Source organism: Meleagris gallopavo, chromosome 7 (genome assembly GCF_000146605.3).
Source record: "Meleagris gallopavo isolate NT-WF06-2002-E0010 breed Aviagen turkey brand Nicholas breeding stock chromosome 7, Turkey_5.1, whole genome shotgun sequence".
Classification (NCBI taxonomy): Eukaryota; Metazoa; Chordata; class Aves; order Galliformes; family Phasianidae; genus Meleagris; species Meleagris gallopavo.
Genome location: NC_015017.2, coordinates 7377519 through 7390629, shown reverse-complemented (window position 1 = coordinate 7390629; position 13111 = coordinate 7377519). Strand labels below are relative to the sequence as shown.

Below are 13111 nucleotides of genomic sequence, written 5' to 3'. Positions count from 1 at the left end.
TAAAAAAGCTTAATTAACTTCCAGTTCATTTTTTTCTAGCTTCTTTCTTCTTGGTCTCGTAGCATTTATTATCTTGAAGTGATCTTCCACCTCCATGCTTTTACCTCAATCACTATTGTGAACAATCACTATTGCCCATCAGCTTTTTAGGTAAAATCTACTCAACTATTCAGTTTATTCTCAGACCAAAACTACATATTAAGCAGTTGTCCTTGAACAATGACATGCTCGTGAAGGATAAAACAGAGATCCTTTAAGAAGCGTGAAATGCACTTATTGTACTGAAAGCCATAGCTGCACTTATAACCAAAGCCATGTCTACCACTTCAAAAAAAATCCATGTTGATGTTAAATGAGTAATTCCTGGACAAACAATTAAGTTGCCTGCCTCAAGGAAAAAGTTGAGTAAGTGAATCACATCAACAGGAAGCAAGCAACATAATCTCTTCCTATCACTCAGCTCTGTGTTCACAACTCATTGTTTTGTTAGTAATTAGTACAATTACAAGTGATCCTAAAAGTAACACACTGTCCCTCGGCAAATAACGTATCTCTAAGTATGCATTTGGCCTGCAATGTTTTACCAGAAAAAGTAATGAACTACAGACTTAAATTCTTAAATCACTTCCAGCGTTGGGCTATAATGGCCATATATATACATATATATGTGTGCCATGTATGTATTATTATAATTATCCTCATTTAGGAAAAGATACCATTTGAAGATGAACTCACAACTCATGGTGTGCACAAGCAAGTTCATCATCACGTGAATACTTCAAATTCTGCATACCAGGTGTTTGACAATTCTAGAGAATAGCCCTCTTGATAGCACTCAGCAATTAAAGAATCTGCCAAAGAAAAACCAGTTCTGAAAATAACAGTTGCTTATGATCCTATTTCAAAGCAATTACTATTTCAGATTGACTATTTTCAGAATCTTCAACAAATGTATATGGAAGAATCTAACTGAAGCAATTTCCCTAAAAAAACACCATGTTGGAAACCAAAGAAGAGGTTCACAGGAACATAAATAAAAGAATACATCAACATACCTGGTATATGCTAAGCCTGACCAAATAACCATGAAATTATCATACACCGACCTCTACTAGGAGAATCACGACCAACAATTCACTAAGTAACAGTGCTACTTAACCTGACAAGACCTGTCCTTGCTGATCAGATACCGAGGTTAGAAGAAATCTTAAAGATGAGAGACAGAAGACAACTTACGCCTTCTGCAAGCATAGTTGCTATCAGGAAAACATCTACAGAAAGCCCCAGCTGTGTGCCAGCTAGGTGGTCATCAGGGCAGAGAAACAATCTAGAATGGCATGTATTACCTTAAAACAAATATGCTTTGTTGCATGTCTTGTGCATAAATGAAATATATCCAAATTACAGCTGGCTGAGACATGTTTGAGGGTAGGAAAATGTTATCAAGTCTTTCCTTCATCCCTTGTCCTTCGCTCACCCCCGTTTCATCAGGTTTAGTGCTGAAGTGACACCGTCTCTATTATTCTGCCAATCTTTAAACATAGCTCTTGTTCGTGGAATGTTTTTGAAAAAGAACCAGTTAACTGCAGCAGCCTTACCATACGTCATGCCTCTGCCTTGGCTTCACTGCCTAGTTACGCTTTAAAGCATTTCAACTGGTGCTGAACTTGGCACCATCACTTCTGCCAGCTCAAATTCTATTTTAGAACTTAAAACTGTAGCTTCAGATGTAACTGTTATGCAAGGCTTGCCGCGCACAGAAAAAGGCACACGCCTATTTCCAGAAATAATTGAGCTATTTGCAGAGCTGTGATGCTGAAGACCAGAAACTCGAACATGGTAAGTATTTGAGTGACATCAGGAGTCTGCATAAAGCAAAAAAGTTACCATCGTCTTACACAAAAAGCAAAGGGAAGCAAGCCACTTCAATGCTGTACTCAGTATTCTCCGAAAGGAGCAAATAGGAAATACACTTGACTCTCAGTAGGTAATGCAATAACTGGGACTGACACAAACAAATCCACAAACAAGGAATTAAGTTCTTGAAACAAAATGGGACTGTACATTACCCATCCCATCCAGTAAAATCCTACAAACGATGCTCAGGATACTAAAACAAAAGATACATAATGCTGAAACTCAGTGAACTACTTAGCTTGTTAATCACTAACACGTATCACAACCATGAGAAACAACTAACAGGGATCAACAGTTGAAGAACCAAACTTTTGTTCCTCTCCCTCTGCCCTCCTCCCCCAGCTCATCTTTCCATTCCATTCCCTTTTATTCATCCTCCCACCCACGGGTTGTTAGACAAAACAAGCACAATGTAATGCAAATTGTAATGTACAAAAACAAGTGTAGAGTAAGTCACCTGTAGTTCTCTTTGTACCCACTGCTGTTCAACCTTGTCTTCATGATTTTTTGATAATAAACTTTTTTTTTTTTTTAAATGTACAATGAAGATCCAGCTTATTTTTGAAACACAGTACAAATAACTGCTGTTTATAAGCCCATGTACAGGAAAGCCTGATGAATAATTATAGACATTCCCACCACGGGGATTTCTCTATGGAAAAAGTCTCATCTCAGAATCATCTACAGTAAAAACACACCTACCACCTTCCTTTTTGCTTATGATATATTACAAGCTCTGTTTTTTACTTCTTAATGCTCCATATTAACAATTACTGCTCTGGCACTGCCTATTTTCCAAGCAACTCAGTATCTTCAAAACCACACGCTTCTAATCCTACTGCACCTTATTTTTACTAACAGGGTCACAGTGAGGTTTTGCTACTATGACAAAGAGAAAAATAAGCTTGTCAGCTAATGATTTAACTGAGAAATCTTAGGAAGGTTTTCATTGGCTAATTAAATCTGCTTGCTCTATTTACCTTTCCAGAAATTCGGCTCTTTTTAGAACAGAGTGCTCACTATCTCGCTTGAGTCTCAAAAATGTGTTTGAACAGACCTGTTCTCCATTGAGTGAAAAAAAAAAATACAATAAAATCAGCTTAAAATAAATTTATTAAACAATACAAAAATAAGCATGCTAGAAATTGAGATACATAAATAACATACAATGCAAATGAAAAATGGAAAATGAGACAGGGAACTTAACAACCGAGCCAAAGGGTACAACACAAATGCCAAAATAAAACTTCAAAAGCATTTACATTTCTAATGAAATGTTAATGATGCTGACAAAGAACAAACAAACAAACAGCTCAAATGCTTGAATATCAAGAATTGCTATTACTGTAGCACAGGTGAACACTAAAACCGTTGCAGACTTCAGACATTCAATGACTAGCCTCTACCACCACATTCTTCCAGGCCCACTCACCAGGCAGTACAGGTGTGGGCAAGCTGCTAGGGCAGATCTAACTAACTATGGTCCCAGCTCACTCTCTGCGCAGGCTGCCCTTAGAATGAGCCACCTGTGGACAGTTCAGGCCAGACTGCAGGCAACTTACAGAACAACTGGTCCAAAGGAGTCTCCTCTTAACCCCTCCACCCCAACTTGAGGCTGGCTTCAATTCCGAGACAGGCTTCAAAAGCATGTGTTACGGAACCGGAATATATAGACATCTATCTAAAGTAAAGGCTGTGTAAGCTGTACCCTATGATGCATACTGAAGATCAATTCTGCTCCTTGTTTCTTTCTTTTTTTTTTTTTTTTTAATTTCTCAAGCAGGACTCGCCTCTACCACAAGCTTTGGTATGCAATTTACATCCATAGACATGGTAAAAATTGGACTTCCCAACTCCAAATGCACTTTTAGTAGCTGCAAATCCTGCATCACACATCCTTTTTTTATATCAGTAATTTAATCAGCAACATGTAATCACAGTAAGTACTTCTAGTTAGCACAGAAATTACCACCCCCTTCTAATTGGGGATATTTCGGGCAAACACACAGTTTTGCAGACTCTGAATACTTGTTACATCTCCGTAGCTGCTATTAAACAGACAAGTCCTCAAACAGATGAGAAATTTTGATAATTCAAGACTTGGCCTTTACTTGTCTGACTTCATTTTCAAGGTAAGCACTGACCAACCTACGCCAAACATCAGTGATAAGTTACGAAATAGCTAATATTCAGCAATTTATTACTGACATCTGCACACACAATCCACTAGGACTTGATGTTTACTGAATAGTGGCTTTCTGTATTGTTTTGCTCGAATATTTTAATTCAGTGGCTTCAAACACACAGGAAACTCATCCTTTTACAAAGTACTGCTAGGAGATTATTCAGGGTTCGGACAGAGCTTAATACTAGTATTATTTCAAATGCTTATGCAAGACAAACAATACTGAAACAACATAATTAAAAACAGCTTGTTTTCACAGAGAAAGTAAGCTTTGCTTTCTGCATCTTCCTTGACTGACATCTACATGAGACAAAAAAGGGACAGGGAAACCATAGCTCTCCCCTTATGCAAAACTGATGTACGAATGCATTTTGGAGTTTCAGATCACCAACACACGGCAGCAGTGGGCAGGGAGAAGGGCTGGAGGTGTTGCAAGGAATCGTCTATCGCACTACACCTCTTGAAATCCTCAATGAGCTTTAATGGACATACATGAAGGAATATCCATATCATCACTCAGACAGGTTTTCCACAGTTTTACAACAGGAACATCTGCATGAGGTGTGCTTGGGTGGGGTAGGAGGGATATACCCAATTCTTTGCAAACAAGACATTTTATAGACAGAGGTTTGTGTTGGCGGTTGGCTTTTCTTTTCCTTATGATTTTTAGTATCATTCAGAACCTCACAGAACAGCTTAGTGTCAAGGGCTTATTAACTCTGTGCCCTGTCCAGCACTGCCTAAAGCCTGCATACACCATTTGCACATGGTCCTCAAAACAATTCAAATCATCATGTTACGCAGATTGAGATGCAGGTTCCTGAAGAAGAATGCAAGCCCTGATTCTCTACAAGCTGACATTGGTACAAACTGGCTAACACTTTAAAAAGGAGCTATGAATAATAACATGATAACATTTGCTCATGTAAATGCTACCTCTAATCCCAGATATGAACATGCACACACATTAGCGGCTGAAAAATAAGTTACTTGTAAACAGTTGGAATATCTAACAAAAAATGCTTTACTCTGAACACGTTTCCTGCTCCCTGCTGGGTTGCTTACCCGTCAAATACCAGGATTGCTTACATTCCTCTCTGGGGTGGAGCACAGCATTATTACTAAGGCAGACTTCTGAGTCATAACTACCAAGAGGCAGTACAAGCAGCTAGCAAGACACTCAAAATAGTTTGGTGAGAAATCTTTCTGCCACATTCGTTAACTTGCAAACAAGGCAAGCTCGGTTTTGCCCTCTCTCTCCGTCCTCCCCAGCCACTTTTGCTCTTTTATTTACATGTTAGCATTAATTATGACTGAAGGTCAAATTAAAAAAAAGTGTAGTTTTTGCTAGCATGGCATATCAGAGGGATCCATATCTGCTCGAAGCAAACTGAAAGTTCTTACTAAAATAAAGTGATAACGTGACTCAGAACCACTTAATACACAGTTACTTGGAAATTCGTGAGTTTACTGACAGTATTTTACTTTGTATTTCAATTAAAATTCTATCTTTACATGCTGAACCTGATCAGAGGACATACCTTAAACTCTTGCTTAGCTCTACAATTAATTTAGTTAAAATTCTCAGATATAAACAAAAATACACAGATATACACAAGAGGTATATCTTTGAAAACATTCAGATCTACTATTTTTTTTTAATAAGTAAATGTGCTTTAAGTAAAGACAGAAGTCAGTTAACAGGTTTGGTTGGTGTTGCTTACGCGTGCTTTTCTCTTTGAACTCTGACAGCATTTTTGGTATAGCATACAAATTTACACAAAATTTATATATAAATGAAAATACCAGGCAAACAATATTCAGATTGAAGTTGAATCTAGAGATGCTTGAGGCTTTTTTAAATGTAGTATTTAATGAAACCAGAACCCATTCACTTAGTTCTGCTCTCCCCGACCTTCCATTCTATACACTATGGTTCTGGAGATGTCCTCGTTTGATTCGGGTGACACTTTTTTCCATACTGTTTCTTTTAAAGCAAGTTCTTGCTGGAGATTCTCATAGTCCATTGGTCCAAAGGAATGCTAGTTGTTCAAGCAACATACATGATTTATTAGTGTGTTTGAAGGAAAAAAGAAATCCTAATTTGCAATCATTGCTAACAGACCCGAGTTTTTCACCTCTTCACACATACACTGTTGTTTTCTGTTTTCCAGTTACAAATAATTCTACTTCCTATTTGGGTATTTATTCAGATGTATGCATGCAAGCAGCACTTCAAATCATTCTCTTATCTTCTCCCACTGAAAGCTTCATGCCTACCTTAAAACATTAGCAGGACTAAAAGCAAGCTTTTCTCTATCTCAAGTACCCTCACACTCTTATCTTTTGTACATAGAGCTGGATTAGATTCACTTCTTTCCCACAGACTGCATCTACTGCTTCCTTGGTAACAGGCACTGGTGTACAGCAACGTGAGGCCTCCATTCATTGCCTGTGCTGCTCTCAGCAAGCAATGTGGACTCAGAGACATCACTGTAAAACAATACTCAACATACATCTGCATTGCAACACAGAACAGGAAGACTAACCTCACCTGCTGATCGTTTTTTTTTCTTTTTAAAATCAAAACCGAAACTGCTGGTGACTTTTATCAGATACCACAGCCTTACCCTAGCCAAGGAGATGAACTGCATGAGATACAGCTACAAATCTAATATAAAATTCTGTGGTACAAAACTCTGTCATTGTGTGGTCCACCAAGGTACGTGTCCACTAAACATGTGCACTAACTGGTTTATCTGAAAGCTCTGAGGAAATAAATGTCATTGAGCAGTTTTGTCTTTAGAGAAGAACTCCCCATATCTCATCTGATGTCTACAAGCAATACTCACTAAAAACACATCTTAACTTACCCGCTGATCACCACCTTCTCGGCGAGGATCGAGCTTTTTCGCAAAGTGTCTCAAATTATCATAATTATGGAAATTGCACAGAGAAACCAGATCCTGCAAATGTTGAAAGAACAAATTATTCTCCGTATACAGTCAAATGCATATGATACTCTAATACTAGCACTTGTGCTTTACTTAAGACTATCCAAAGCTCTCAAGAGACAAAGCCAGGACTACCTAGCCTAGCTCAACAACTTCATCTGACGTAGAAGGTATTTTTGTATGCCAGATGATTTACCAAAAGCTGCTTACGTTAGTTTTAAAGATCAGAACGTAATCAAAACAGTTACATTTCATGAAAATCTTCTCTTTTATTGCAATGACATGAGTTGCACTTTTAATGTTTTAAAAGCTGTTTCTGAGTGTAAAGGAAGAAAGGCTTCCAGATCAAGTTCTACACCTTCTAATGCAGCATAAAGGAGACTAATGCCTTTGTTAAGTCACAACGCATTCCATTTCCAAGTATTCCCACAATCTATTTCCCCATGTTTCTGGCATGGTAGTTTCTAGACGTTCACAAAATTTAAGTGCTATTTATGATCAACTGCAAACATCTTGTCTCAGTTTTTCACCCTTGAATCATATGAAATTTGTTACTTAAGAATTACAATTAAAAAAATAAAATCACTGTATTGGTGAAGTGTCAGCTACGCTAACTGAAGCTTAGTCAGCACCAGCTACAATAGAAGAGTATGCTAAAGGTAATTCTGCTTACATGACAAAAGTGAATTCCTTTAACACTGTTGCCCATCTTGTCCAAAGGAGGTGACCAGCACATTAAGCCCATGACATTCGGAACAACCAGAAGAATCCCACCAGCAACTCCAGATTTTGCAGGAAGGCCCACCTATGAAACAATGGGAGAATTACTGTCCTCTGCAAACATTCGTCACCCCTGTAACACAACACAAGCAATTTTTTTTTACTGAAGATTACAGTGTAAGTGTAAGTAAGAAGTGTTACAGCACTTATAGAAGCGTGATCTGGAAAACACTGACAAAGCACGATTATTTCTCTTTATAGATGGACTATAACCTAGACCTCAGTTCATAGCAATCTGCAATATGTAGTTAAAGTTATCAGCTCTCAGTAACACAGAAGTCAGTAACACAATGCAAAAGATAATAACCCAAAGTTGCTGCTGTAACAAAGCTATTACGACTCAGCAGTAATAAACACGTCTGTCATGAGCAGTTCACAGCATGAGAGTAGTATAAAACTATATAAATATTTAACTGGAAATGTAAAAGAACAACTGAAAACCTGCACATTAATTCATTGAACAACCTCCTTATTTGCAAACTGAACCAAGTTATTGTTTTGTTTCAATAGTAACTAACATGTCGCATATCCCCACAGCTCAGTAAGCAATAACTTTTCAGGTGACGCAAAACATCACACTCAATTTTACAAATGTGCAATGAGGACAACTGTAAACACTCAAAACACTAAAAATACAAGTAAGTTGCAGTACATACTTAAATACTAAGAAGGGTTGTTTGTTTTCCAGCAGTACATTGCAGTACACGTGCTGTGCACAACAACACCATTACAACATGAGGACAACTCATTAAACATCCTGAGTCAGAGAAAGCGACTGTTCACAAAAGCTTCCTGCTATCTCCTACTTCCCTTGCCTCAGGTCTCATTCAGTTCTGCTGGTTCCAGTGATTGCTGCATCAGTCACCTATTTCTCTCATCAATAGCCTTTTTTAAGGAATAGTCTGTTTCAGGGTGAAAAGGATTCCCAGATGCCGGAATGCCATTGCACCATGAGGTAAGGAGTACAAGTAGTGCCATGGATTCTGTCAATTTCCCATAAGTTATGCTGGATTCCTAAACAATTCATGCAACTCCTCCCCACTCATAGCAAAAGCAAACAAGATGACCGTGGAAAACAATAGCAGAGATTAATCTTCCCAGTCAGCTCTAACAAGTATCTAAAAATTACTTACATGGAAGGCAAACTGCCCTGAGAAGTCATACATGCCACAGGAATGCATTAAACTCAAGGTATTCCGCACTGCTTCAGGACTCAGGACTCTTTCACCAGTGATTGGGCAAAAGCCACCGTTAGCCAGAGTTGCTGCCATCACACTTGCTGACTCACAGGTTACTTCTATTGAGCAAAGCTTATGGAAAAGAAAGTCATATTATACAAACTGGTACCTCTAGCACAGTATAGCCCACTACATCTCCACAGAACTAAGATCTCATAAAATAACCTGAAGCATAACATTTGTTACAGATGACACTAGTGGCATGAATTAACATCATCTGAATCTTTCTACTATCAAGATACAAAGATCCCAGCAACAGCTTTTGTAAGCTTTTATACTAGCCTTTATTATTTTTTGTGAGTTAGTGTTTCAGTTTGATTCCTTCCCCCAACCCCCCTTAGGTTGCCTCGAGAGGAACCAGTCTGGAAAATAACCTCAGTATTCTGTATTTGCTTAATTGGCTAAGCCCTTAAGGAACCATTTTTCAAATTGAGGTGCAGTGTTTGTTTTTTTGTTGTTGTTTTTTTTTTTTTTTTTTAAGCCTTACAAGACCACCCACATCCACTAAAAGTACATTTCAAAGCTGCGCACTCTAGCACATACAAGTCTTAATGCTAGCATTTCCTGCATAGCCTTAGTTTTACCTTTGTCTCATATATGCTTTATGATGTATCTAGAGATATGACCACATGATAGTCTCGCCCAGGATCCCTGCTTCAGTACAGACTATACATACTTTGGTGACACATCAGGAAATGTGATATGATGCCATCACCTGATGCTGCCTCATGTCTGCAGAAACCAAAAGATAAGCTGGTTTCAACCTGAAGCTGAAATGCTACTCTGAAAAATAAACAAACTAGTGCTTGTACTTTTGCCAAACAGTCATTACATGATACTTCATGAAGTTACCTAAGCCAAGTTTGCACGAGTAGTTACTACCTGGAATTCTTATTTTCCGGCTGCCAAACTCAATACATCCTAGTCCAACCAACTGGAGTTGCAAATCAAGAGAACGTCTGAGACGCATCTAAAATGGCAACTGGGTTTTAAACATATGAAGTATTACAGAACATCACCTACTTTGAAGAAAGTGCTTCAAGGTTCTCAGTTTAAGTGCCTACATTTTGTACCTCGGTTGAGCAAAATTAGAGTAATCCTTCCCCACTTTGCAGAGGTCATGTGAAAGTAAGTTCCTTACTGGTTCCCAACTGAACAAGGAAGGAGGAAAAAAAACTGCCTTCTAAGTAGAATCTGAGAGCAGAAAAAGAAGCTTTGTGCGATGAAAACAAAACGCTGACTTGCCACTCAGAGAAGTGGCACTCATGTACATGCCTCCAGTTTTCTGAGTTTGGAGTAAAAAGGACATTTTAACAGGGATAAGAACAAAACAATGGGAACCGTGAAGGTGAGGATCACAGTGCACACTAACAAGGCCAAACTATAACTATGTCAGAAAACTTAGTTCTGGCCTTACTTAACTTGTGAAAAGCTTAGCGCTCAGAAGCCTACCAGCACTTGAGGCAGTGGGGTAGGAAGCATTTTGCAAGGATGGTTAACCAGTAAATTGCAATCAATTGTCTGCTTTGTTCTGCGATAACACAAGTTCAGAGCAGACTTTCAGTTTTCATCTAGTTTCCAACTGAACAAGTCAACTGAGTTGAATTTACATAGACTCTTTATAAAGCTCCATCCACTTTCAAGACTAGATGTGCAACCCCAAACAAAAAAAAGGCTCAGACAAAATTTGCACTTAAAAACACTAGTTTGCACAGGTAAGAGCAAGTATCATGAATTTAAGTTCAGTTACGTCAGACTTCCTGAGAACTAAGCTCTGCATTTTTGAAAATATCCCAGACAGACTGGATCAGTTATACAATTTCAACTGCCTCTTGAGAGCTGCATGCAGGAGATCTGACTGAATTCTGAATTATGCATATTCTCATGTTAGGAAACTCTCTTTCTTTAGGAAATACCTCACACTTGCCAAGTTCTCATTTTGTGACAGATGCAAACAGTTACTAACGTGAAGCAAGCAACATGGGGGAAGGAAGAATGCATTTAAAAAGATACTTCGTCTTATATGCATCAAATTCAACAATAAAGGAAAAGATACTCAAGTCATTTCATTTATAACACTATGGTTGAGCTTACAGTATGGCATGCAGATACAATTTCAGTTATGTATGAGTTGAACATTCTCCACAGTATCATAAAGTAAAGCAAATTCATTCAAGTAAAAAAACATTTCAAGCTTCTGAACTGTTAGTGCTTCATAGACTGCTACTAGTATGCAATAGCAAAAAGACACATACATACATCACTTAAACAAAAGCAAATCTGGATATATCACATGTATACAATTCACTTCCAAACAGTTTAACAGACGCTGATAACTTTACTTATAAACCATTAAAACCTCCCCCATCTATGATGGAATATGCTTCTATTGCTTAGTACAGTAATTCCAACCCCATTCTGAGTCTCAATATTAGAGTTAATTACCTGAAAATAAAAGTCCAGTATAGCAACCATATCTGTGCCTTCCGGAAAGCACTAAGAGATGGAAAAAAAAGTATCTTAAAGTAAAATTAAGCAGCTTTAAGTTTTTCAACAACTAAATGCATTCGATCTTACAAAATCATCTATACAACATGGATTATGCATTTAAGTTGCGATGATTTACCCTGTAATAGAGAAATGAGGTTACAGGTATTGTTAAAACAACATGTGTTCACATCCTACATAAGACTGGGCATTTTGAGCGACAGTATGAAATATATGTACATTATTACAATAATTTAGAAGATTTTGATCATAAAGTAAGTTTTAAAAGTTCACAGACTATGAAAAGCATTCAATCTTCAAAATACAATAAACAAAAGAGACCAACCTTTTTCTCTTTCAAGTAATAGCCAATTGCAAAGTTTCTATCTCCACTCTCTCTTTCAGACTGGAACCTTGAAACCAAGCAACAAGAAATCAGGGATGCATGCTGTAACCCATTAATAGCACAGCTAAAAAATACACTGCTTCTGAACACAAGCATTCTACTAACAGACCAGAAACCGCCCTAAAAACTCATCCCAGTGCACTCTGTTGGAGTGAAGTAAGTTAGACTCTTCAACATCTGAACATACACGTTACTGGTTACCTATACATACACGATTGTCTCAACTACAAGTAAAATTAAGTACAAGATCATACTTTTAGAAGCATTTCTAAAAAGGCAGTGATAGACTGAGACCCCTGAGAATAAGCTGCAGCAAAAGCGTCATTCATTGACAGCTGGGACCAAACCAGACACGGAATCAATGCCAGAAAGGTAAGATTTGTACTTACAGCTCTCACAGCCATAGCACCAGAGCACTACAGCAGAATAATTTCTCGAGAAGAAAATGATTGCTTCCATATCAGACCAGTCACAGCAACACAGAAACATGCACAACTTCCTTTCTTGATAATTTTAAGCCTAAGCTAGATCCTGTAATATTCAATGATGGCTTTCAACATAAATAACTAAACTATGTTGCACACTCGCCATGCCAACTATCAGTTGAGCTACTGAGCATGTAAAAAATACTTACGTAGCATTACTGAATCCAACATATTCATTACCAGCCATTTTATTCATGAATTGCATAACCTGTGAAAGAGAGAGAGGAAGGGGAAAAAAAGGCAAGCTAACATTTTCAGATGTAAGAATTACGACTGACCAACACAACCCAGCCTTACCCTAAGCCCGTCTCTTGCAACATAATTTTGCAAACACAGCCCAAATCATTATCTGTTTTATTCAACCAAATACAGATCAAGGAGAGTTTTAAATGACTTAAAATAGCAACGTTAACTGTAGGTGGAAATTTAAGGTGGCTACCACCCATTTTAGTCAGAATAAATGAAGTGTCATAATTCACTTACGTAGTCAAATTTTTCTGCATTATTTGCTCCTTGCTGCAAGAAAAGAAAAAATAATTTACAAAGAATGTTAACATGGGAAAGAAGTTAGTTCACTTAATATTAGGATATTTATTGCATAAAACTAAGTACGATGCTAATTAAGAATACGGTACTACAGTCATTTCATATACTAACGA

General features: G+C 37.8%; 1 protein-coding gene across 1 annotated transcript in view; it reads right to left on the bottom strand.

The window, feature by feature from the left end:
• Window positions 1-13111, bottom strand: part of GLS (glutaminase) — a 48139-nt gene that overhangs the window by 11865 nt on the left and 23163 nt on the right. The window contains exons 8-14 of the mRNA XM_010713377.3: window positions 12936-12968; window positions 12602-12660; window positions 11908-11974; window positions 11520-11570; window positions 8970-9146; window positions 7730-7861; window positions 6976-7068 (exon numbers count right to left, since the gene is read on the bottom strand). Of these exons, the coding sequence (XP_010711679.1) occupies window positions 6976-7068; window positions 7730-7861; window positions 8970-9146; window positions 11520-11570; window positions 11908-11974; window positions 12602-12660; window positions 12936-12968 (612 nt within the window). The remainder of the gene's footprint in view (window positions 1-6975; window positions 7069-7729; window positions 7862-8969; window positions 9147-11519; window positions 11571-11907; window positions 11975-12601; window positions 12661-12935; window positions 12969-13111) is intronic.